The sequence below is a fragment of the Bactrocera oleae genome, chromosome 2, assembly GCF_042242935.1.
Source record: "Bactrocera oleae isolate idBacOlea1 chromosome 2, idBacOlea1, whole genome shotgun sequence".
NCBI classification, from domain to species: domain Eukaryota; kingdom Metazoa; phylum Arthropoda; class Insecta; order Diptera; family Tephritidae; genus Bactrocera; species Bactrocera oleae.
The window spans coordinates 85,615,411-85,641,101 of NC_091536.1; the positions used below are offsets into that span (position 1 = coordinate 85,615,411).

General features: G+C 36.6%; 4 protein-coding genes across 6 annotated transcripts in view; 2 read left to right on the plus strand and 2 right to left on the minus strand.

Annotated features, from left to right (window-relative positions):
• e (nonribosomal peptide synthetase ebony) overlaps positions 1–10,275 on the plus strand; it is a 28,398-nt gene extending 18,123 nt beyond the window's left edge. For both annotated transcript variants that reach the window (XM_036361327.2, XM_014234267.3), the window contains exons 2-8: positions 6,577–7,710; positions 7,795–7,962; positions 8,022–8,793; positions 8,865–8,955; positions 9,055–9,230; positions 9,364–9,547; positions 9,642–10,275. In XM_036361327.2, coding sequence (XP_036217220.2) covers positions 6,585–7,710; positions 7,795–7,962; positions 8,022–8,793; positions 8,865–8,955; positions 9,055–9,230; positions 9,364–9,547; positions 9,642–9,785 — 2,661 coding nt within the window. In that variant the 5' untranslated portion in view covers positions 6,577–6,584 and the 3' untranslated portion in view covers positions 9,786–10,275. The remainder of the gene's footprint in view (positions 1–6,576; positions 7,711–7,794; positions 7,963–8,021; positions 8,794–8,864; positions 8,956–9,054; positions 9,231–9,363; positions 9,548–9,641) is intronic.
• Positions 10,276–12,906: 2,631 nt separating this feature from the next.
• Nelf-A (Negative elongation factor A) lies at positions 12,907–19,443 on the minus strand. Its single transcript, XM_014234345.3, has 7 exons — positions 19,063–19,443; positions 18,183–18,437; positions 16,569–18,104; positions 15,368–16,504; positions 14,836–15,285; positions 14,610–14,765; positions 12,907–14,537 (listed from the first exon to the last, which is right to left on the minus strand). Exons 1-7 carry the CDS (start codon positions 19,270–19,272, stop codon positions 14,328–14,330), a joined length of 3,954 nt encoding a protein of 1,317 aa, XP_014089820.3. The 5' UTR covers positions 19,273–19,443; the 3' UTR covers positions 12,907–14,327.
• A 324-nt stretch (positions 19,444–19,767) lies between these two features.
• LOC106617258 (ATP synthase subunit C lysine N-methyltransferase) lies at positions 19,768–20,847 on the plus strand. Of its 2 annotated transcripts, XM_070105917.1 has the most exons (5): positions 19,769–19,912; positions 19,997–20,134; positions 20,201–20,382; positions 20,443–20,608; positions 20,709–20,847. In XM_070105917.1, the coding sequence occupies exons 1-5, from the start codon at positions 19,867–19,869 to the stop codon at positions 20,726–20,728; spliced, it is 552 nt and encodes a 183-aa protein (XP_069962018.1). In that variant the 5' UTR covers positions 19,769–19,866; the 3' UTR covers positions 20,729–20,847. The 2 variants fall into 2 exon arrangements, with proteins under 2 accessions (XP_014089811.1, XP_069962018.1); XM_014234336.3 differs by having other exon boundaries at positions 19,768–20,134.
• On the minus strand, positions 20,638–25,635 carry Oga (O-GlcNAcase). Its single transcript, XM_014234334.3, has 12 exons — positions 25,189–25,635; positions 25,078–25,129; positions 24,911–25,020; positions 24,612–24,835; positions 24,117–24,552; positions 23,941–24,055; positions 23,777–23,862; positions 22,781–23,694; positions 22,633–22,703; positions 22,127–22,572; positions 21,964–22,049; positions 20,638–21,897 (listed from the first exon to the last, which is right to left on the minus strand). Exons 1-12 carry the CDS (start codon positions 25,322–25,324, stop codon positions 21,106–21,108), a joined length of 3,468 nt encoding a protein of 1,155 aa, XP_014089809.3. The 5' UTR covers positions 25,325–25,635; the 3' UTR covers positions 20,638–21,105.
• Between the last annotated feature and the right edge of the window lie 56 nt (positions 25,636–25,691).

A 25,691-nucleotide genomic window follows, 5' to 3' on the forward strand; every position in this document is an offset into this window, starting at 1 on the left:
TATAATATTGAATAAGTAATTAATTACTTGTAAAACCAAGAAATAATGTAAATTAGTAATATATGTATTTGCATCTACTCATAAGTGTATTACGGCACCTATTACTCAAATATGTATGTATATTATTCTTGTTTCCGTTACTTATAGTAAGATTTTTGCACAGATTTTCAAAAATATTGAAAAATTACAACTGATTCCTTTCTTTTAATCATTGTATAACATTTTCTTTTTTAATATTATTAATAATATAAACAAGTAAGGAAGGGCTTAGTTCGAATGTAATCGAACATTTTATACTCTCGCAACTTGCAAGAATCAAAGCTCGGGAAATTCCTTCAGGTGCTGGCAAAACTTTATATTAACAAGTAAGGAAGGGCTAAGTTCGGATGTAACCGAACATTTTATACTCTCGCAAAGTCAAATGGTATACTCGTTTGAGATTTCTTTGTGGATTGGCTGATATTTTCGGTAGAAGGTCAACTATAGGCACTGGGGTCTACATATTTAGTACTTAGGGGCTTGAACAGTTTTGGTTCGATTTAGACAATTTTCGGTCACAAGGTGGCATACTTTAAACGTATTATTCACGTAAAGTTTTACCCCGATATAATCATTGTCGCTTGATATGCATAGTGGAAATTGAAAGAATCAGATGGAATTTAAAATGGTGTTATATGGGAAGTAGGCGTGGTTGTAATCCGATTTCGCCCATTTTCGCACTATAACATACAATATGAAAAGAATGTTACGTACCGAATTTGGTTGAAATCGGTTAAGCAGATCTCAAGATATGGGTTTTCACCTAAAAGTGGGCTGTGCCACGCCCACTGTCTAATTTTGAACTCGGTTCCTATAAAGTCATCTCATACCATCCCAGAGATAAAATTTAATGTCTCTGGCGTGTTTAGTGCTTGATTTATCGCGCTTTTAGTAGTTTTTAACAGTACCGTTATATGGGGAGTGGGCGGAGTTGCCACCCGATTTAAACTGTTTTCACACTGTGGGTAGAGGTTCTAAAAAAATTTGCTTCCAGTGAATTTTGTTATTATAACATTAGCGGTTTAGGAGATATGCACATTAAACCTATAAGAGGCGGGACCACGTCCACTTTAAAAAAATATGTACCAAATAACAATCTTATATCTAATTGCGGAGCTTAGTTATGGTAATTTATTTGTTTCTGATTAATGGCGTTTTGTGGATGTGGCAGTGGTCCGATTACGCCCATCTGCAATACCAACCGTCTCACGGTACCAAGAAACATGTCTACCAAGTTTCATAAAGATATCTCAATTTTTACTCAAGTCACAGCTTGCACGGACGGACAGACAGTCACCCGGATTTCAACTCGTCTCTTCATCCTGATCATTTATATATATATATAACCCTATATCTAACTCGATTAGTTTTAGGTGACAAAAACAACCGATAGGTGAACAAAGCTATTATACTCTGTAGCAACAGGTTGCGAGAGTATAAAAATGTAGCGAAAGCGTTCAACTTTATTGATGAATTACAATCAAATTTGGTATCATATTAACTTAATTATATTATAGGTCATAGACTTAATTAATTTTTTAACTAAATTTTACTCTCCGTTAGCGAAAATTATATTAAAATCATCTTCAAATGAGATATAAGCGCATATAAAGGCAACCGAAGAGGCCAATATAATATATTGAGTTGATGTGGAGAACGTTGACCAGAGGATCGGAATTCAATATATTAAAGATATGAAGTTTAGATCAAGGTATATGGTAGACTTATTCCATTATAAATCAGAGCTTAATCACATAATTTTTAAGGAAAATTGCCCACTTAATTTCACTAAAATATCACAAATTTTAACCAACCTAAACGGTTAAAAGACAGATGGAAAGATGGAAATCATTTTACGGTGTATATTGGCGACAGAGAAAGTTACGGGCTGATTGCATTAATTTTTGACATTGCTCAATTATACTCGAGAACATATTTTAAATCAATTTTATATATATAAAAATCGAAAATCATTATTAGTAATATATGGGAGTTGGGGATAGTATTGACCCGATTTTATCAATTTTTGCCAATACCACACACTACTAACATGCCACAGACTAATAAAATATTCCCAGGGTTTCATTAAGATACCTTACATAACATCATCAATCATATGGAGTAAAGTCAGTTCGAAAATCCTGATATTAGTTATATGGGGGCCAGGCCAAGTTTTCGCCCAACTTTATTCATTTTAGACACAAAGATACACCGTTATGATTAAAACACGCTCTCTAATTTTCATTGAGATAACTCACATATTGGCCGATATATGCGGTATAAAGTCATCCGGAAGTTCAAAAATCTTTATATTAGGTATATGGGGGCTAGAGGAAGTATTGACCCGATTCAACTCAGTTTTGACATAGAGACATACTATTATCAGGAAATGATCCTCTCTAAATTTCAATTATATATCTCACACATTGGCCGATTTTTTGGTTCGATTTGGATAATTTTTGGTGGTATACTTTAAAAGCTTTGTTAGTGCAAAGTTTTATCCAGATACGTTTATTGGTGCTTGATTTGCATGCTGGGAAATGAGAGGATCAGATGGAATTTAAAATTGTGTTATATGGGAAGTAAGCGTGGTTGCAGTTCGATTTCCCCCATTTTCGCACTGTAACATAGAAATGTTAAAAGAACGTTACATATCGAATTTGGTTTAAATTAATCGAGCAAGTCCCGAGGCATGGGTTTTCCCCAAAACGTTGGCGGTGCCAAGCCCCTTGTTCAATTTTTGTTTTGGCTTACCAAAGGAGTACCATCCTATGTGTTAAATTCAACGTCTCTGACTGGTTTATTCAATGAGTTATCCCACTTTTAGTAGTTTTAATCAAAACCGTTATATGCATGGGCAGTGGGCGGTGTTATCACCCGATTTCATCAATTTTCACGCTCTTGATAGGGGTGCTAAAAATATTTGTCTTAAGTGAATTCGATTATTTTAGCCTTAGTCTTTTAGAAGATATGCACATTAGACCTATTACAGTTCAAGACCACGCCTATTTTTAAAATGTTAAACTGCAGATACCCCCCTCTCATGTGATTCGTTATACCAAATAACAGTCTTGTATCTTATTGTAAAGCGATTAATGCCGTTTGTGGACGTGGCTGTGGTCGGATTACGCCCATCTGCAATACCAACCATCTGACGGCGTCCAGAAATATGTGTACCAAGTTTCATCAAGATATTTCAATTTTTACTCAAATTACATCTTGCAAAAACCGACAAACGAACAGACAGTCACCCGGTTTTCAACACGTCTCTTCATCCTGATCATTTATATATATGTACTATATTAGACTTCCTTTTTTTTTAACTATTTGTTTTTTCGATCCCATGGTGAAATTTTGTTGGAAATACCAAAAAAAAAATTCCCTAAAAATTTGGGACTTTAATTTTAATATTAAATACTAGGCCTAGGCCTGTAAAGATTTCCCATATAAAATACACGTAAAACATTATTTTTTTTCTTTTTAATTTTATAACTCAGCGGCAGTTGATGGGATTATCTCACCCGTTATTAGGTATTCCTCAGAATTGAACGCTCTACAAAAGTCTCCATTGCGGTAAAGTTACAACCTGCACCTGCGAGGTAGTTCGGGCCCCCAAACCTAATTTTTCCATGAAATTCGCGTTTTTTTGGAATTATCTCGTAACCAACACTAGCTACAGAAAAATTGTAAATAACGAAATTGTAGGAAATTTAATTTCTTTGGCACCAAATCGATAATATTAATACTCTTTGAGATACAGAGATTTTAAGTTGAAGTGGTATGGAATTCTTAAGTTAAATTGTTAAATAAATTAATTTCACTATAAATTGTCATTTAAATCACCAAATATTTATATTTTACATTGCAAACGATTGAAAAATTGTATTATTGAACATTTTGATGCTGAAATAAAAATTTTTTTTTGAAACTTTCAAATTTTTTTTCCTCTTACTAAAAATTTTATGTCAACTCTCTCCTGGTTTTTATTTTATCTGTTAATCATCTACTGCATTTAAAGTTTTTATAAAAAGTGAGATAAAAATAAGCAAAACAAAGATGGGATGATTTTTACTTCTTCACTCTTTGTATTATGATACTGATAAATTTTTAATTACGTAAAATACCAAGGCATTGTATGTTATTACTCGACTTCACCTGAGTTGTACAAATTTGCCGTTTAATTGCAGCGCTTTCTTTGTTATCGCGCTCGAGTTCCGCGAGAGTAAGAACATAGCTTCGCGACTACTGAGCGGCCTAACGTCGTTAAACGTTTTTTGCATTAAATTTGAGGTTAGGTAAACTAATTGTGCTAAAAAAATGTGTGAACAAGATAATAAAAGTATTTACCATTATTTAATTAAATGAATTGTTTTTTTTTAATGAAAATTATACTTGAAAATAGTCATTTTTATTAACAACTATTTATTTTGATGAAAAATTCATAATTTATAATAAAAAGCTGATGATTTAACAATTAAGCTCAGAAATCCCTAAAAATTCCATATCACTTCGACTTAAAATCTCTGTATCTCAAAGAGTATTAATATTATCGATTTGGTGCCAAAAACTTTTTTATAGGAAATTAAATTTCCTACAATTTTGTTATTTACAATTTTTCTGTAGCTGTGTTGTTTACGAGATAATTCGTAGTGTTGTTTACGAGAAAAACGCGAATTTCATGGAAAAATTAGGTTTTGGGGCCCGTACTACCCCGCTTGCACCTAAGTTATAACTTGCACCTAAGTTATAACTTTACCGCAATGGAGACTTTTGTAGAGCGTTCAATTCTGAGGAATACCTAATGACGGGTGAGATAATCCCATCAACTGCCGCTGAGTTATAAAATTAAGAAGAAAAAAAATCAAGTTTTACGTGTATTTTATATGGGAAATCTTTACAGGCCTAGGTCTAGTACTTAATATTAAAATCCCAAATTTTTAGGGGATTTTTTTTTTGGTATTTCCAACAAAATTTCCCCATGGGATCGACAAAAAAAAACGTTAAAAAAAAAGCAGTCTTATGTATATATAACACTACATCTAACTCGATCAATTTTGGGTGATACAAACCACCGTTAGGTGAACATAACTATTAAAGGTACTTTGTAGCAACATGTTGCAAGAGTATAAAATTAAGCATGGATTTAATCTGATGAAGAACGGAAACTCAGTACAGTATTTCTTATAATTACTATTTATTATGGCTCCTTGAATTAATCTTTTTTTTTATGAAATAGAAAATTAGCACATTATGTATATAATATAACCTCCCAAATTCCACTCCAAATTACAGTATTAAAATGTAGGAAATTAGAAAATGATAATAATTTATGTGGGAGATATCTTCTTCTAGTTGCCTCTACAGGATTCTGAAAGAAAAAGGAATGAATTTAGAATATTTTCATAAAATTTCCTTGATTATTAATTTTAGTTTCATTTACTCTTTCAATAAAAGTGAAATATGTGGTAGCCCATATAATGGTTTTCTAGACATTGACAGATAACAGATTGTTCGGCTATTTCCTTTTTTATACTTTGAACAGGGTATATTTTGTTTACCATGAAGTTTGTAACACCCAGAAGGAAACGTCGAAGATCCTATGAGTTATATATATATACATACTTAAGAAACGTGACTGTCGGTCTGTATAAACCAGAGTCCTATAGAGGTATTATAGCTTTGTTGCAGTCGAAGTGAATATTTGTGCTTTTTTTTTGTGCTTCGAACAGACAGAACTTAATTTTACCGTTTTCAAGCGTTTGTTAACGTTATTTATGGTCATGAATCATCAATAGATTATTCTCTTAACTCTGGCTCGTCGCAGCAGCTTTTGAAAAAGTCTATCGGCCTTAAATCTAAGCTACGAGTCGGTCGATGACATCGCCAAAACTGTAGGATCACAATTTCCAGCCATATCCAAGCATACTTGTATATCATGGTTCTGTTTCACGCAGAATTGCGCAAGAAAGAGTTTGCGCCAACATTCTCAAAGAAGGTTGTGTCACTACGCTAAAATTTACATCAAACAGTTATTCTCTGGAGATGACATGGCCTCTCTACGATCACGTGTAACTCACAGCTTATAAAATTCTGCAACATACAGCTCAACATTTACATTCGAAGTAAATTTGCAGCAGTGTTTTGCAGCAAATCACTTCAACGCTATTACTTTCCACTATCTTCCTCCAGTAAGGAAATGTAAACATGTTAGGACCCTTTAGTTGTTAGGAAACGTATAAAGTTTTTGGCAGTAGTTTTAGTACCGGTCATATGACGTACCGTGTCATCGGACGACATACTGATCAAGCTAATGTAAAGCGGATTAAATTTAATCTTGCACCTATAACATAGGTTAGAGGAACTTGATATGATGAAAAACATAATTCATAATTTAAAATAGGTACAATAGTATTTTATATCTGCTTCCAACTTCATAATAATATCCTCTTAATTAATTAGTAATAGAAAAATATGAGCATTAGGTTATGAACGAAAACATTAATTTAGATATTTCTTTTCTACTTCAAATATTTCCAGTCTTAATAATGGGCTCTATACCGAAACTGTCAATTGTGAAAGGTCAACAACAGGACATTACACCGCGTCCATTGCATCGCATTTTCGAATCCAATCTTTTGCATTACTCACACAAGAGCGCGCTTATAACGCACAACAATGGCAGCTCCATTGCCTCCGAGTCCACGAAATGCACCTACAAGCAGCTGAATCAGCGCGCCAATCAATGTGCACATCTGCTAGTAGCCGATATAAAACGCAATTGCTTGCAGCCCAACACTGATGGTGATTATATTGTGGCGGTATGCATGGAGCCGTCCGATGTGCTTGTCAATACATTACTCTCGATTTGGAAAGCCGGTGCCGCTTATCTACCAATAGATCCAACCTTTCCGAATAATCGCATACAACACATATTGCAGGAATCACGTCCCGTTATCGTGCTGTGCGACGACAATATCGATCGACAACGCTTTAACGGTACACCGACCATCAGCAGCTCTGAGCTCTTCCATCGTTCGGCCGAATTAAGTAATGCTAATTTGATGCCAGCCGATATGGTTGCCGACGGTACTAATCATTTGGCCATCGTGCTTTACACATCAGGCAGCACTGGGATACCGAAAGGTGTGCGTCTGCCACACGAAATAATCTTAAACCGTCTGCAATGGCAATGGCATACATTTCCCTATGCGCCGACTGAAACAGTGAGCGTTTTCAAGACCGCACTCACCTTTGTTGACTCGGTATCGGAGTTGTGGGGACCGCTGATGTGTGGTCTTTCCATTTTGGTTGTGCCAAAGTCGATAACTAAAGATCCGGAGCGTTTAGTGGATTTGCTGGAAAAATACAAAATACGTCGTTTAGTTTTGGTGCCGACACTTTTGCGTTCGATTTTGATGTTTTTAAAGTTGAATGATGGCAACACTAAATTCAAAATGTTGCAACGCGACCGTCTTCTGTATAATTTGAAGATTTGGATTTGTTCCGGTGAACCATTACCGGTAGCTTTGGCTGCGAGTTTTTTTGATTATTTTTCCGAGGGCATACATACGCTATACAATTTTTATGGATCCACCGAAGTGATGGGCGATGTCACGTATTTTGCTTGTGAAAGCAAGAAACAGTTGAGCTACTTCGATCATGTGCCGATTGGTAAGTTAACGTTCCCATAGAGGCCTAATAATAATATTCCAATTCTCACTTCTACTGCACAAAATAACATGTATATTCTCACAGGCATTCCACTTTCAAATACGGTGATCTATTTGCTTGACGGGGATTTCCGACCAGTCAAACAAGGAGAAATTGGTGAAATTTTCGTTTCGGGTCTCAATCTTGCCGAAGGTTATGTAAACGGTAGAGATCCAGAAAAGTTCGTGGAAAACCCTTTGGCTGTGGAATTTAGTAAGTTCAAAGTCACTCAAACACGTATAAAAAATAGCAAACGTTTTTTTTTCACACAGAATACTCACGTCTCTATCGCACCGGCGATTACGGCTCCTTACGTGACGGCAATGTGATGTATGAAGGACGTACTGACTCGCAAATAAAAATTCGTGGTCATCGTGTCGATCTTGCCGAAGTTGAAAAAAACGTTTTAGAATTACCGTTCGTCTATAAGGCGATCGTATTGTGCTATCATGCTGGCAAAATTGATCAAACAATTCTGGCTTTCGTAAAACTACGCGACGATTCACCACTACTGAGCGAAATGCAAATTGAAGCGAAATTAAGGGACAAACTTGCTGAATATATGACACCACAAGTGGTTCTAATTGATAAGGTGCCCTACCTTGTCAATGGTAAAGTTGATCGGCAGGCACTACTAAAAACCTATGAGACGGCAAATAATAACGAAGGTGATTCCAGCATTGTACTGGACTACGATTATAGTCTCGTGCCCAAAGATATCAAGCACATAGCCAGAGAACTCTTTGAGACCGTGGGTGGTGTGATCGGGCGCTCGACACGCACTACTCTTTCGCCGCGCAGCAACTTTTATGAATTGGGCGGAAATTCATTGAATTCAATTTATACAGTTTCTTTACTGCGGGAGAAGGGCTACAATGTTGGCATATCTGAATTTATTGCGGCTAAAGATTTGGGTGAAATATTGGAGAAAATGGTACATAACCGCAATTCGAATGCAACGATCGAGGACTGGTCAAATGCTGCACCACATCTCGACATGATCGCTGAACCGCTTAGCCATGCACACAAGCAGCATGTGATTGAGTAAGTAATGCGAAATGTAGAAAGGATTTGAGGTGGTGTGATCAAATGCTTTTATCTACTCTTTTACATAGCATCATCGTCGACAGCTTCTATGGCAAGGCGGATCTGGAGCAATGGCTGAAACCAGACATTTTCCCAAATGATTATAGCGATCTCATCAATGTAAGCATTTATTGTAATTGCTTTTATTCACGGCTACTTGTACTATACACCTAAATAGGCATTTCGATAACATTAATTAATATTTTATCTGTTTAATAGGAAATATGGGACGCTTTGGTAGAAAAGAATCTAAGTTTGGTGGTGCGTGATAAGCGCACGGATCGTATTATTGGTACCGCGTTGAATTTTGACGCACGCGCTGAGCCAGAGGTTGAGGTTAAATCGAAATTGATTATTGTTTTCGAGTTTTTGGAGTTCGTTGAAGGTCCTATACGGTAAGTAGCAAGTACTTCAATTAGTAAACATATAGGAAATTTAGAGAAAAAATTAATTTTTACTCATAACTTTGGAAATTCGAAGATCGATTTTAAAAACTCTTTTTTATAATTTTTATTTTTTTAAAAAAAGAGACAATCAACTGCCTAAAGGACTCAACCAAATACTACACTCATTCATGATGGGCACCAGCTCCGATTTAAATCCACAAGAGAATATTGCCTGCATGCATTTCATGGAAAATGAAGTGCTGCGCGTTGCCAAAGAAAAGCAATTCGCTGGCATTTTAACAACCAATACCAGTCCCTTAACGCAGGTAAAATAAATAGATAAAAGCCTTCCTTGTTTTCAATACGATTTCAATATAAATTGTATTTAACGGTGTGCATTGGTTTCACTAACTTTTTTAGCAATTGGGCAACGATGTCTATCAGTACAAAACATTGCTGGACTACCAGGTCAATAAATATGTGTACAACGATGGCACTATACCCTTTAGAAAAGCGCCCGATTCGCAACGTGCCATTGTCCATTGGCGCGAAGTGACCGACTGAAGTGTGGAGCAGAGCATCATTGTTACCATATTAATACATTTTGTTAGTGATTTCGAAAATTTTCAATAATTCTTGATTTAAATAATCAGTATTTACGTAGTGACCTTCTACCACACAAGTACTTGCGTTAAAACTGATCTTCGTGTAGTTGTAAATTACGAGTATTAGTAGCTTTGCAACCCACACTGGAAGTCGCCTTTTGCACTCTCACCTGATTCGTTGATATGGAAATCGAGTTTAGCATTAAGCAATTAATTATCGGTGTGCGTTTTCACAATTGTATATAGTATTATTTTATTTGTTATATAAAAATTGTATTTTATACATACATACCATTATTATAGTTGACAACTCTCGAACATAGAGTTTTCATTTAGCATGTACCTGTTGAACAAAAATAAAAAATCATCCATATTTATATATTTAAGCTTATTATATAATGATATAAAATAAAAACAAAAGTTTAATAAAGAAAACCGTAGAAAAATGATTACCTGTTTATTTAATTGCATCCGAATGCTGCTTCTTTATACAAATGGGGAGCCTATATATATTGGGACGACGCATCCTAGAGGTTTACTCATCATATTATTATAGAATGGCAATAGAATTACTCCATCTCATCGAGCTAACCTTCAAGCGTTTTCACATAGATTGAGCCTAATCAACTAAAACGAACTGAGCTTCATTCAAAATTGTAAAACTTGTTTGGAGAATTATTCAATTGAAAACATTCTTAAATTAAAAAAAAAAAAATAAACTATATATACGTAGGTACATATTTTGTAAAGGTATTCCATGAATTCAAAGTCCAAAACTCACAAAGTACTGCAATAAAAAATGGCGACTGGCACTCAGTTGTCTGTGATTGCTAGCCGATAGACAATTTTAAAAATTTTAGTATAATGATGTCTAGCGGCTACAAGTATTATACTCGCGCTAGTAGCCGTACTTAATACGGGTGTAAACTTTTGGACTCAATGAAGTTATATATGAGATTCCGCTAACGAGACTTTCTCCTACTTTTGTTTATGTTTACATTTCGATACTTTCCCTCAGTCTCTACAGTTATGGCTTACTTAAAAAAAACTTTATCAATTGTTTTAAATTTTAAGGGTATATTTATACATATTTTGAGAATACACAGTAAAATTTTTGAAGAAAAAACTAAACATTTTTCAAGTAACGCGCGGTCCGCCACTGCTGTAATGATTCCGGCCTTTTCCGTGGATAAAATGATGTTTCGAGAAAAATAATCAAATATAAAAAAAACATTGACCATTGACGGTTACATTTTTAAAGGTTTTAACTCAAACAAATAAGGAAGGTCTAAGTTCGGGTGTAACCGAAGATTTTATACTTTAGCAACTTGCAAGAATCAAAGCCCGGGAAATTCTTTCAGGTGCTCGCAAAATTTCATTTCAAAAAATGTTGGAAAGTTATCCAACATTGATTGTTCGACGAAACTGAATGGTTTACAATCAAATTTGTATCTTATTAGCTTATACTAGTGGTCATAGATTAAATTAGTTTTATATCTATATTTTACTTCCCGTCAGCAAAAAGTATATTAAAATCATCATCTGATAAGATATATTTGACACAAACTCAACCGAATTAAGGATATGAGGTTTGGATCAAGGTCTAAGCCAATTCCATTTATATTCAGCGCTAAGCCGCATAGTTTAAAAAAAAAAGCTTCTCCACTTAAATTTATTTAAATATCACACATTTTGAGCAACCGTTTAGAGATAGGTGAGAAGTCGGAAACCATTATACACTTGTAGGGTATATTGGGGGCAGTAATTGTCTGACATTGCTCAGATATATTCAAGACATACACTGAACGACATGTTCAGCACAGGGTCTGTTAGAATAACGAAAGTCATTATATGTACGGTATAAAGCCAACCGGATGTTTGAAAATCATATATTATTTATGTGACAGATAAGGATAGTATGGAACCCAATATCAACATTTTATGAACAGAAAAAAAGATATATTGAACGATATTTGCAGTATAAAGTCAGACGGAAGTTTGAAAATTTGTCTCCTCTGATTTCGGATATAAAATTTTATGTTTTCTCGTATGTATTTATTGATTTATCGCGCTTTTAGTTGTTTTTAACAGAACCGTTATATCCGATTTCATCCAATTTTACAGTGTCGGTAGAGGTGCTGAAGGTATTTGTCCTGAGCGAATTTGTTTATAATGGCTTAAATGGTTTAGAAGATATGTACAATAAATCTCTTAGAGGGCGGGGCCTACACCATTTTTTTTTTTTTTAATTTTTAGTAGATCGTTACCCCTTGCTACTACGATCTCCTGTGCCAAATTACAATTTTATATCTTTATTTAGTGCGTGCGTTTTATGGGAGTAGCAGTGATTCGATTACGCCTCTTCATCTATTTATGTATATCTATCTAGATTAGTTTTAGGTGATAAAAGCAAGCGTTAGGTGAACAAAACTACTATACTCTGTGGCAATATTCATTTAAAATTTTAGTATGTTATTTTTGCAGGTATATACTTTCAATATATGCCAGAATAAAAAGTTTTATTTTTTCGAAATATCACACAAGGTCCCCTCTATCTCAAATGCTGAAAACTGTATGAAAATGACGTCTAGCGTCATAATATTTTATATATACTACCGAACCTGAATATTGGTATATGACCGTGAATGTGACTTGATGGTTACATCACATGATGTCAGAAAGTGTTTGTGTGATATAATTTAGACCGTAGGTGATTTTATTGATTCACAAAGTGATCGTGTCGTGATTAGGTGATGTGATGTGACGTGATTTCATCCCGTTTTCACGACTGTCACATGTCTATGTAATCGGAACGGCCAAGGACTTTCAACTCTGCAGAATTCTTCCGCTACAACAACCACAACAACATGATTTGATCATGTGATGTCATCTAGTGTTCGTGCGATATCATCAAGTGTGGATGTGATATAATTTGACCAGGGTTACTCACAAAGTGATTGTGATGTGATGATTACAAAACAAAACATAACAAATACTAAATTGCATTGAAATAAAAGGAAATGAACAAACAAACAATTATCAGGAGCATTTTTTTATATTTTAACATTAAGCCATAATAGTAATGTATGTGTGTAGTTTATTTGTATATCTTAATTTCATTTCCAAATTCATATATCTCTATAACTACATATGTATACAATTCAAATTCTCAACTAATACATATTTATATCATAATCATTATTACATAGTATTAACGGTATTTATACCCACGGCTTAAGCGGTTATATTAGTTTTTGTTTCTCGAATTTATAATATAATATTGTACGCTAAAAAAAATTATCATTATTATTAATTATTTATTTATTTTAAATACAAATTATTCAGCTCTATGTAGCAACATTTTAACGCAATTTCACTCAAATACCTAAGTATTTACCATATATGCCCAACATTTTGAAAATTAGCGATAGGCGTGTGTGTTTCTGTATGCGTGTGTGTGTGTATACATACATCGGCGATTAGTGGGTGCTGGTTGATAGATAATACAACTAAATATTAGTACACTTTACGCATTATTAAACAGTTAAACTACAATACATCCTTTTGTACAGCTAAGTATATATATATTATATATATGTACATATATTTATGTATATGTACTATACGTAGGTAGTGTGAATCAGTTGAAAATAATCAATATAAGATTATAGATGTCGCCAGCGCCAACTTTTTTACTCTTCAGTTTTGCATTTCTGCATTTTTTTTTTAAGAATACAATTTGGTCTGAAAGTTAACGGCTGGCTGGCTAGCTGCGTAAGAAACGGAAAAAGCCATTGCAATAAGTCCATTTAAAAAAAAGATTAATTTTATTGCCTAAAATTACACTCGGTGCCATTATTTCTTATTCTTTATATAACCTTGTTTGCAGTATTTTTTTCGAATTCAATTTTAGTAATCATTATAACTAAAAGAAAAGATATTTTAAATTACGCCGATTTCGTCGTTTTTCAAATTCGGCTACGAACTCTTAAGCGCATACGACGTAAGATGCATTGCATGTAGTGGTGTATACACAAACCGTTACTTAAGTATAGATGTATGCAGACTGGTATAAATACAAAACGAGATGAAATTTGTAAATTTCGGCATCAAATCATCAGGAATATATAACACAAATAATGTTTAGTAATTTGCATCTACTAAGCGATTTGGTTTGAACTTATGCCTGTATAAATGCTGCGCTGACTAAGGTTTATGTACGCTTTGCTTTTAACTCGGCACACAGCTGCACACGTCACGAGTTATTAGTTTTGCTTTCACATTTCTTTCACATAATATATTGTTGCCCTTTATGGAGTTAACCGTCTTCTTCAATGCCATTTTCACACGCGCACGCAGCAACTTTGACCAAGCAAAATGTAGCGCAGTCACTATATTGCGCGGCGCATGCACAAAGACACGCAGTTGGCTCCGATGATTGAGGTTGATCTATATGCTGTTACAACAACGACAACAGCTAGTAGTTTGACGCGCACTTCCTTTAAATAACAACGGAATTCTGTGCTTGCATAACGCCGCCAGCTCCACCAGGGCCACCGTTTGCGCTGCCGTCCACACTTTGTCCTTGCACGCTTTGATCGAGACGTCGATAATTTTGGAATGTCTTCCACTCGCCGGTGTTGTAATCCAACCGTATATGCGACTCAACCAAACAAAGTGCTGTGCTGCCATCCTCTTGCTGCACTTTCTCCTACGATAAAGAGTTATATATTAGAGTTTATATGATATGTATGCACAGCAAAAATAATAAACTTGACTTTACCTCAGTTTCACCCAATTTTATAACTATGACATTCTCCGAGTTGGGGCGTGGATTTTCACGCATGCCCGCCATGAAGCCCAATATGAGCGCCTTGTCCGGACGTGAAACGCGATTCGCCTTGCGGAACATTTCGTGCGCTTTATGGACATGCTCGTTCTGTAAAACAGACACAGCGGTTAATAAGCACTCGATTAAGCCAAAACTGCAAAGACAAGTGTATGCTTACCGATAATGAGAGTCCTTTGCGCTGGGGTGCCTGTTGCGCCTGTGGCTGTTGTTGCTGTTGCTGTGCCTGCTGTGTCACCTGCACGATGTGTGTGGCGCGCGGCATGTTCGCCGTTGAGGCGCCTTGCTGAATTTGTATCTGCTGCGGCTGGCCGCTCGCCGTTTGTGCGCTCGTAATAATTCGTTGTTGCGGCTGCGTCTTGTGCTGCAGTACGATCTGTTGTGGCCGCATTTGTTGTTGCTGCTGCGCCGTCGGCTGGGTTATTATGGTGCGCTGTATTTGCGTCTGCTGCTGCTGTCCCACACCCGTGGAGTTGTTGGCAGTCTGCACCTGCACAAATTGCGGTTGTTGACCAGGACGCTGGATTAGCGTTAGACCTTGTGGCAATGTTGTCAAACTATTGCCCTGCACATTTGATATAACCGGTCTAATTATGGTCTGCTGGGTAGGCTGCATACGGAATATAATTGACATTTATATCATATATTGTAAATCTAGCAAAGCTTGTGTATAGGCTTATGGCATTACTTACCGCATTAATGAGGTTCGTTTGTGTCGGCTGCTGCACGATCATGTGTTGTGATGACAGCGTATTTGTGGGTATTAATGTTGGTATGTGTTGTTGTTGTTGTTTCGCTTGATTTCCACTTTGTTGCTGTAGTTGTATTGTTTGTGCTGTCTGCACACCAGCTGGTGTGGTCTTCATCAGACTTGGTGGTCCACCGGTGGTTGTGGTCATTAGCGTAGTACCGGCGCTAGTATTTAGCCCTTGCAAGCCGCTCATATTGCTTATGGGTATCTGCTGATACATGTCGCCCCCAATATTACGCAATATAACACCCTTCTGTGTCAATATGATCGTCTTGTTCTTCATATTTGCATTCGCATTAGCCACATTCACGCCACCCACGTTGCCTACGGAGCCACCAACACCAGCTGGATTCGTGGATTGCACGAGTACTTGTGTTAGTTTTGGTTGTTGCGTGGCGCTCGTATTTGAGACGATCGTATGTTGTGGCTGTTGTTGCTGCAATTGCGCTTGCATATGTTGTTGTTGGGCTGCTTGAGAGGCTGGCTGTATGGTGACTGGACGATTGGGCAGTTGTACATTTTGAATATTCAATAAAGTAGGCTGTTGTTGGTGTTGTTGCGTTGTTGAAGTCGCTATAAGAGGCGGTGGATTTCCACTACTTGTGTTCGTTGTTTGTTGATGGCGTACCGGTGTCATCATCACACCTGACGGTGAACTTTTCAAGAGAATCTTCGTGGGTGTTTGCGAGTTCGCCGATGCGGCGGTTTGGTATAAGGTAGTGGTGTTCTGTTGAGTTGGCCGAGCGAAGGAAGTCAGTGTCGGCATTGTAGCGGTTTGTAGTTGTTGTTGTTGCTGCTGTTGTGGTTGTGTTGCTGACGTCGTCAAGATGTATTGTGTCGGTGTGGCAGATGTGCTAACTGACTGCTGTATAGTAGATTGCTGTATATGAGTATGTTGTTGTTGTTGATGCGTTTGAAGGTTTGTAGATGAGTTAGCTGTACGCTTAGCTGGTTGTATGATTGTCTGCGATATAATAACAGGTCCACTGTTAGCGGCAGTCTTTAGCTGACTCAGCGGCATAGACTTAATGGATTGTGCCGTTGTTGTTGTCGACGTGCCAGACGAAACAAGTTGTTTCTGTAATTATTTACAAATGTGACATTCTTCGCAACAAACAAGAAATGACAAATTAAAAACTTACCGGTCTTGAAACAGGTGCTGCTGACGAAATTATCACGGGTGTTGAGCTGTTAATTAATATTGGTTGTTGTTGTTGTTGCTGCTGTTGCTGCTGCTGATGAGCGCTTTGCTGAGGTATTGACTGAGCTTTCGGTGATTTAGTCGATGTTATTTTTACCGAAATATTATTTGGCAAATTCGCCAATGGATTGTTGGTCTGTCGCAACTGCTGTTGGGTGTAAATATTGGTCGACATGGTGGTGTTGGATACAGGACTCTTTGTCGTTATTGGTTTTATATCTAACTTTTCCATTTTTATCATTGTATTGGCATTAGTTGGCGATGTGGTGGTTGTATTGATTTTTTGCCTAGTCACGGTTGTTCCGCTGCCGCTCAATGTTAAACCGCTAATCGTTTGTTTTTGTTGTTGTGGTGCGGCACGTATAAGCACATGCTGTGTGGCCTGCTGTTGCATTGGCTGTTTTTGTGCTTGTAAGGGCTGTTGTTGTGGTGTTTTTTGCTGTTGTATAATTATTCGCTGCTGCAAACGAGTCGGCGTCTGAGGGAGTTGCTGTGCCAACAATGTAGGCTGCGTTTGTGGTTCGATCTTTTCCACTTTAATATTAGGTGGCATTAAAATCTCTTCACTCTTAATTTCAATCTCTTGTTTAATTCGTTTGTGGCTGTGATTCAAATTATTACTATTGTTATTAACTTGCGTTTGTGTCGGTGTTCGAATTTGCGTTTGTGTTTGTGTGGACATGCTGCTCACTTTCGTTGGTGTTGCAATTGTGGCAGTAGATGCGGATGTCAAAATTGAGTTGGCTACACATGTGGATGGTATTTCAATTGATTTAATTTGTGGTTTGCTCTCTACCAACTTGGGCGAGGTTTGTTGGGTATAGCTTAATGATTGAGCGTATTCCGGTGTCGATGGCTCAATCTTAGTAGTCAACACATTGTCTTTACTATCCGTTAACATATCATCTATGGAACTACTTGTATTTAAGCTGGCTCCTGCCTCTGTCTTGATTTCGACAGTTGTGGTAGCCGAAGGTGTAGTGGCGACCCCCACAGCATTGCTAGAACCACTTGTCTGTGTTGGTGATGTAGCTAATGGTGATGTGTTTTCTGCTGCAGCTGCCGTTGCTATCTGTTTCTGTTCTTGTTTCTTTTGTTGTTCTTCTAATTGTTGTTCTCGTTTACGTTTCTTGGCCGCAGCATAACCCAAGGGTTGTTCCGAAAGTTCGATCAATTTTATTCCACCGTCCTTTCGACCCGCTGGTGTGCGACTTAGGTTTGGACGTTGTGGTGCGCCAGATACATTAGGCGTTCGAAAACCCAAAGAAGGCACTCTCGACGGAATACCTTTCAGCGGTGTGGTATCCGTCATTTTACGTGGCATACCACGTGATCGTAATGGTATTGTTGGAGCAGAAGATTTTTTTAAGGAGGATTGTGCGTCTGCTGATTTATGAAGAAGTTCAGTTCGTAAGTTGGCACTTTTAGGCTTTCGTTTTATGGTAAAATGCTTCACGGGATTTGGCTGCTGTCCCACCTATTCGTATAAACAAGAATGCATGTAAATTATGAAACATTTATAAATAGTTTGTATAAGAAGCGTTTACCCACTTACCACTGAGACCAAGGCATTTTTGTTTAAATATAAACATTCTAATGGAAGCATGCCTAGATCGCTGTGCTTACTGACTAATTTCCGTAAGTCATTAACCATATCAGTGAATATAGGTCGCGTATCTTCATATTCTGAGATTTCTGTATTAAGCGAGCTTGTCGCTGGAAAAGTTTTCATGGTTTCCGCCAACATTGAGACCCACAGCTCCGAATCCAAACCTGCCACTTCAATTACTTCCTCTAATTCAACTTTCCACTATAATTTGAAAAGATACAAATATATATTTTTATTAACTTCTACAACATGATTTTAACTATTTTAACTTAAAAACACTATAAATTCTGACAGCCAAATTTCCATATCAAAGCTATTTTCAAACCCACACATGTTTATAAATACGCACATCTTCACATATACACATGTGGTGGTACTTTCATAGTGCGGATACACTTGCCGCAACACTTGCTAAGTTTAACAACGAGCCAAGTGGCGGGAAAATTTTTAATGGTAATAGAATCACCATGAACTAATACTAGAAGCAAATGAATATTTGTAATATTAATATGAATTGATCGTGTTTTAAAATTGAGACACTATACTATATAAAGTCAACAAAATTGTACAAGAAAACAATGACGAGGCACTGGCGTTCAGCAGACATGGAGCGATGTCATCAAAGCAAGCACAACTACAATCATAAAATGCTAAACATTAAGTATTCGTATGCTCTTGTGCGCGCATATGTTCATTTACATGGGTGTACTTTTAATGTGTGATCTATCTTAGGTTTTCATAATTTACACCGCCCGCTAGCCCTTCCAACCAATCAACGCGTTTATTTTCTGACAGCAATGCAGCCGTATCAGCAGTATTTACGCACCTCTTCTACCAACCGACGTGGTATATGGAAAAAACTTAGCAATAATTTCAGTTTCACTTGAGTCTGCAAATCCGGAAAACACTCCTTTATGTTGCGCAGCACTTCCTTGTTAAGTTGTGAGCATATCGACCCACTTATCCACGAATCGTTCGAAGTGCCGAGTTTGTTATGCAGCCACAATGAAGTGTCGCTGTCCCGCACATTTGCCATATTTTCACTTATTTTGATATTTTCACTGTAACAAAATCACACTATCCGTATTTGTTGCACTTTACAATATGAGATTGCTTTGCAAACCTCCTCTGCAACAATTTCTTTATATTAGATCGCGTTTACTTTTTCCAATCAAAAATTTGACACGAAATCCCGAAACGAAAATATAAATGGCGGCGTCGAACACGGTTGCATTAATGCGTGACAGTAAATGTCAGAGGGTTGCTTTCCGCCAAAAAAATAGTAATGCTCACAGTGTGTAATAATAGCTTGAAGAGTGCATATTTGTGAAAATACATCATTAAAAAATCTAATTATATTTTCCAATTTCTAATATATATATTGTAAAATATGTAAATAAAAATTAATTTATTTTCATAATTGTAGATTATTTAATTGCAATTAGTGTTGAAATGTTACTAAACAACTATGCAGCCAAATTTAAGTAACTCTGTTTTACTTTCTTCTATCAACGTCACTTTAAGCAGAGAATGTATATCATATGACAGATACCATCCGCCTTCCTTTAATTCTATTCGTAAATAGATGTAAAGAAATCATGGAATAAGAAAATATCGTAATCATAACGCAATGGATTACTTGGGTGACCATAGCACTGGAACTGTGAAAAGGAAAAGTATGTCAAATTCGGCAAAAATTCTTATTGCTGCAACCGGTGGTGTTGGCATTGGGTTAAGTGTCATATGTGCATCTTTTGTAGCTCCTGCTTTTCGAAGAATATGTCTTCCATATGTTCCTGCCACCTCTGAGCAGGTTAGAAATGTGCTCAGCTTCTTACCTAAGAACTCACAAAGCAAATTATTGGACATAGGATCTGGAGATGGGCGAATTGTTGTAGGTACATAATATTATTTTTTTAATAAAAAATTTAAATAATTAAAAAAAAACCTTAATGTATTATTAGCGGCGGCTAAAAACGGACTAAATGCAGATGGTGTTGAACTCAATCCCTGGTTGGTATGGTTTTCGCGAATATCAGCTCTACGACAAGGTGTCTATGGTAAAACACACTTTTATAGACGTGATTTGTGGAAATATAGCGTGACGCCGTATGAATATATTGTTATATTTGGTGTGGAACAGATGGTACGTCAGCGTATAATCAATTTGAATGTATAGCATTTGGTATGATTTCTTTTTTTTAAGATGAAAGATTTGGAAAAAAAGCTTATTGTGGAGTCACCGGGAAATGCCAAAATTATCGCATGCAGGTTCCCACTGCCGAATTTGCAACCACAACATATTATTGAAGAAGGCGTTAACACTGTCTGGTATTATGACTTGGACAAGGCTAAGTCAACCGCCGAAAGAAGTATATAACCTGGAGTTACAATTAACACATTTAAAATGCGATTCTTTTTTTTTTTAATTTTTATTTGCTGCATATGGTGTTGCGCTGGTTTTTAATCAAGCTTTAAAAAACGCAAAATGAACTGGATATAGCAAATAGTTCAAGTACTTACATACATACATACATACATAAAAAGTGCAGACACATTTACTATACATATTTTTAGATTAAAATGGATTGATATATCAGTCATAGAGCAATACCGATGCTTATTTACCGTGAGATGAGTATGAATTCCGCAGTATATAAATTTTAAGGACGCCGGTATGTTAGCTGTTTTTAATCAAAATTGTAGTGGCTCACAAAGTGCCGGTTTCTTCGTAAAATGAATCGTAATAATTGTTCACAAATTTGAGTTTTTTATCTTGCCTTTTGATTTGTTTTTCAACCCGTTGCGAGATTCGCACACTTCGACGCAATTTTAGTAAAAAATTTGTCTGTGTTTGAGCTGACAGTTGCTAAAAACGTCGCCCAAGATAGATAAATTTATTTTCAGGGTCACGATACACTTCAGTAAATCCTACTTTTGCATAATGTTGTTGAAAGATTTCAGAGTCCCTAAAAGACAAACGAACATGAACACCAAAGCATCCATTCGAACGTAACGTGGCCAAAGTCACAGTTATTAAACGCTTTAAAAGTCCATAATCCCGTAATAATGCATCCTTTAAGGCGGTGGCTGTTAGTAAAGCTGGATATGCGTTACTTACTTCAGCTGGACATTGATATTCATAATTATGAAAGTCACGTATCATTTCAGCAATAAGCGCGTTAAGCTTAGATGAATGTCTCTGCGCACTTTCTGAGCCATTTGCCACGTTAATGAAGTTATCTTTTTCCAGTAAAGATTCGGAGTACTTTTCTTTCATCGATGGTATCCAACATACTTCCACATTTCGCATGAATGTTTGAATGTTTAAGGCAGCAGCTGCATAACCAACAATAGCATTAGAAGCGTCATGTGCAACCATACAAAACTGAGGATATAACGTGACAAAGTGTCCAACAATATTATCCGCAATAAGTTCACTCAAATGACTGGGAAACAGTGATTCGAAACAAGCGTCACTTTCGACTGGTCTCTCGTCCGAACCATTTAAGCTTAGTTGCAAAAACGCCTGTATACAAACTTGTCCCAATTCAACTTCGTCAATTGGTGTATAGGGGCGTATTAAATGATAGTCACTTGTCGGCAGTTCAGGTAGTTTATATAGAAACAGATCATTTCCAGAATCCACAGGCATCAGACGCTTCGAAAAGAACAATAATTTCATATAAAAGATAATTAATATAATAATAATTGTTGAAAGGCTTACTTGCAAATCAGCCGTAAGACCGCCACGAAATACCCAAGGCTCTTGGTCGCCCGACATGAAGGCCTCCTTCCAACCCTTGCTAAACCCTATAAATAGTTAACGTAAAGTACACCACATATAAATAAATTCACGTCCCTTTCCTTCCATATATGTATATGCTTACATGTGTATGTACCCTGCGTGTAGGTTTGAACATTAGTCGGAAAATGACCCAGACTCAGCCATTTCACGAAGGCATTTAGTAGCGTCAAAGTACCAGCAATGTCCCACACGTACGAAAATAAATCATGACATATCTCCTTGTTCGCACAATTAGCGATTTTACGTAGCAGTTCGTGTACAGAATTACAATGATTGGAGAATGATTCCGCTCGCTGCATCCACTCGGCTACCTCTGGTTTGGGCGATACTGCGCCATCCGCATTAGAACATTTTCTAACAGCTTTGTCGTTACCTAGCAACACGTTCGCATTCGCTTTTAACCAGTTGAATTCATTTAATAGCTTTAAACCACGATTTCCATGCTCAAATGGCAGATAAAAGAGATCACATAGTAAGTACAGATCCTCCACAGTAATGCTACTACTACTACCGACCTCCGGAGGATTTCTGTCAATGCAAAATAATATAAATAATTACTATAGAACAAAATAATAAAAAAATAATTACTTGTCATCGCAATCTTTCATGTCGGCATTTGAGAGTGGCGAACCTTCAGAGCTCTCCACCTGCATGCTATTCTGTATAAGAAGCAGAGTTAGAAAAGTAAAATTGTTAATATTTGCACTCACGAAATTTTAAATTTGCAATTCTTTACATTCAGTTCGTTCATCGAGCCATTGCAAATATCATCATCATCGTCCACACCTTCAGCCATTACAACATCCTCAGAAATCATTTTGCGATCTTCCTTGCCAGAAGCTTGCGAAGCTAGACTACTGCTGCATTCCATTGGTTCATTGCCACCTGCACTGTTTGCACTGAGCGGGCTCAAAGTATGCTCATCTACCATAGGTAGCGCACCTGTACTATTTACATTTTCCCTTGGCGTTGCGCTTGTGTCTACTGATAATTCTGGTGCCTTTACAATAGTTGTGTCAACACTTTCAATTGCCAATGCATCCGGCAACTTCTCTTCATGATTCAAGTTCACAATTGGCGACTCTGTAGAGAGTGATTGTGCTTTCTCAATACTCATTTCGTCCTCCTTGTACACATTATCCTGATTTAGTGTTGTCGTTGCATCATTTGCATTTAAATTGGATTTTGTTAGTGCAGAGCTATTTTCAATTGCTAGCGGTATTGGTTTTGTTATTGCCGTTGTTAGTTCCAGTATAGAAACTGGCGATTTCAGAATTTCGCCTTCCGTGTCTAAATTTCTCGGCAATATATCCTCCACAACTTTGGAGTGCATTATTGGTACCGCTACGATGGATATTGGAATTTTTTTGGGCAGCTCAATATTCGACGCCACACATGTAGGTATGGGATTTACAATGTCGTCATTTGTTACAACTTTTGTTGGAGAAACCAAGGAATTCATTACGGGATTCGCAATCGGATTAATAACTGATGAGTTAACGGTACTACACACGTCAGCCAAAGCTTGGAGTTGTGTGGTGTTCACTTCAGGCACCGTTATAGTTTTCGTGCTAGTCGATGTCGTTGTTGTTGTCGTCAAACTCATACAGGTGTTAATAGATGGTATAATTGGTATAATAGGCATAACCACTATTCAGCGAAAAAAGATAAATATATATAGAGAGAATAAGTTGAAAATGCTGAAATATGTAACAGTTGTGAAAGATCTTACTTGTTACTTGTGGTTGCGGTTTCGTAATGGGACCCCAGGCTTCCTTTGCCACAAAGAACTCAGGCAACCATTCGTCAATAGCGTTTCTAAAAAAAATATATATAATATATAAAAACAAAAAAAAAAACTCTTTTTAATTAAAAAATAAAAAGCCATAACCATACTTTAACGCAATGCGAGGATGATACATATTTTTCGATAAACAATCCACCGGCAATTCTTCCTCATTCGTGCCGTCCTCGTTTTGGGTTTCGAGTTTAATGTCAGCAGATATAGAACCTGGTTTCAATGTATATTAATATATTAATGTGAATCCACATTTTTTTTTTGTGTTACTTACTGTTTACTTTAGAATCAAGACTGCATTTCGACCAGCTGGCTAAAGTGTGAATGGCAATGGTATTCGCGTGGAACTCACAGTTTGGATTAGTCATAACTCCTCGTAAATGTGGTATTAATTCTGGTGAACGGCCAGAATAAGGACCCAAGAAAACTCGTTTTTGATCATAATCGTTCGCATGCAAATTATCCCAAATAACGGGTGGTCGACGTAAAATTTCAGTTATTTCCTGAATAGATTCGAGACTAATAATTTTTGAGATTACTTTGTTGCCAGTCCACATGATATCGATATCATGGTTAAGTTTTGAACCCAACGTATTTAAATATTCTGAATCGTGGACTGTAGGTATCGCACGCGTGCTACAATACTGAGTGGGGCAAAATAGGAATTTCGGACTGCCTAAATGGGTGAATATTTCGTTTGTAACAGATACCTAATTTTAAAGAAAATATTATATATAATTCATGTTCTTAGTATTGGTGTTTGTGTTACTTGAGCATTGGCAAATGTTTGAAAAGCTTCTTTATCAACTTTGGACATTTCCGAATCGATATCGTCAAAAAGTAATGCAAATGCTTCGCATCCAAATTGTGAAACCTGGTCCAGTTTCCGCTTTAGTGTTTGAATTTCTTTTGGGCTACTGTACGACATATCCAAGCCAGGTGAGAGAGCGTAGTAAAACATTACATCGTGCTCCCTAGCCGCAGTTATTAAGCCTGCAACCATTATATTATTCGTTTTGCATTAAACACCAAAACTTATTTACGAAATTAAATTTGTAATTATAATACTTGTAAGATGATCAGCTTCTTCAACAGTGTATAATTCACGCCAATAAGCTCGATGTTTATAGTCATCCTTTGGAGCATACACATATGAATCCATGCCCCATTTTTTCATCCTAATAGATTTAAATTATTAAAATAATTTACCATTAAAATATTATATTTTTACGCACTTTCTAAATAGATCCTTCCGTTGCTCAGTTGTCCAGGGTCTTCCATAGAACCCTGTATTTAGAAATAGAAACTTGAAGTAATTCGTTTAAAGGAGAATACACAAACATTACCCTCAATTACACCACATATGAAATTTCGACCCTCCTTGTGGTCCCGCATTTCTTTTACGGTATTCGCAGGCCTTTCACCGGCCTGCTTTTCATCCACCATTGACTCCTCAACTTCCAAATTAAGTGTGTCCTCCATTACAAGAGGCGGATTCGTACACTCAAGCTATCTCAAATATCTATTATGTTATTAATATTATATTTTTATATTACTTTTGAAGTTTTCTGATTTGTTTTTTTTTTTTTTTGGAAGCAACTTTTTACAAACTAAAGTTCGTTCAATCGTGTTAAGCAACTAATACTGCATATATTTGAAAACTTATAATACTTTAAACTTTTCTAAAGTACGCACTTTTAGCTACAAACTTTAAATTGAATATGCAAATATTTCTACAAAATAATTGCAAAAATGTAAACCATTGCAATAAAGCCGCTGGAGATTAGCTCAATGAAATGTGAGTACAGCAATCGACAACGAGTGAAATCGATAAATAACTAGCTCGAAT

Bases quoted from the DNA above. Each gene is read 5' to 3' on its own strand.
- LOC106617258 (XM_014234336.3), top strand. From the start codon at position 19,867: ATGGATTACTTGGGTGACCATAGCACTGGAACTGTGAAAAGGAAAAGT. The intron at 20,135-20,200 runs GTACATAATATT...ATGTATTATTAG, and splicing joins AGATGGGCGAATTGTTGTAG to CGGCGGCTAAAAACGGACTA. The intron at 20,609-20,708 runs GTATATAACCTG...TTTTTAATCAAG, and splicing joins TAAGTCAACCGCCGAAAGAA to CTTTAAAAAACGCAAAATGA.
- Oga (XM_014234334.3), bottom strand. From the start codon at position 25,324: ATGGAGGACACACTTAATTTGGAAGTTGAGGAGTCAATGGTGGATGAA. The intron at 23,863-23,940 runs GTATGGTTATGG...TATTTTTTTTAG, and splicing joins CATCCTCGCATTGCGTTAAA to AAACGCTATTGACGAATGGT. The intron at 22,704-22,780 runs GTAAAGAATTGC...CTTCTTATACAG, and splicing joins GCTCGATGAACGAACTGAAT to AATAGCATGCAGGTGGAGAG.
- Nelf-A (XM_014234345.3), bottom strand. From the start codon at position 19,272: ATGGCAAATGTGCGGGACAGCGACACTTCATTGTGGCTGCATAACAAA. The intron at 18,438-19,062 runs GTGCGTAAATAC...TTCAAATTATAG, and splicing joins CACGTCGGTTGGTAGAAGAG to TGGAAAGTTGAATTAGAGGA. The intron at 18,105-18,182 runs GTAAGTGGGTAA...TTATACGAATAG, and splicing joins AAAATGCCTTGGTCTCAGTG to GTGGGACAGCAGCCAAATCC.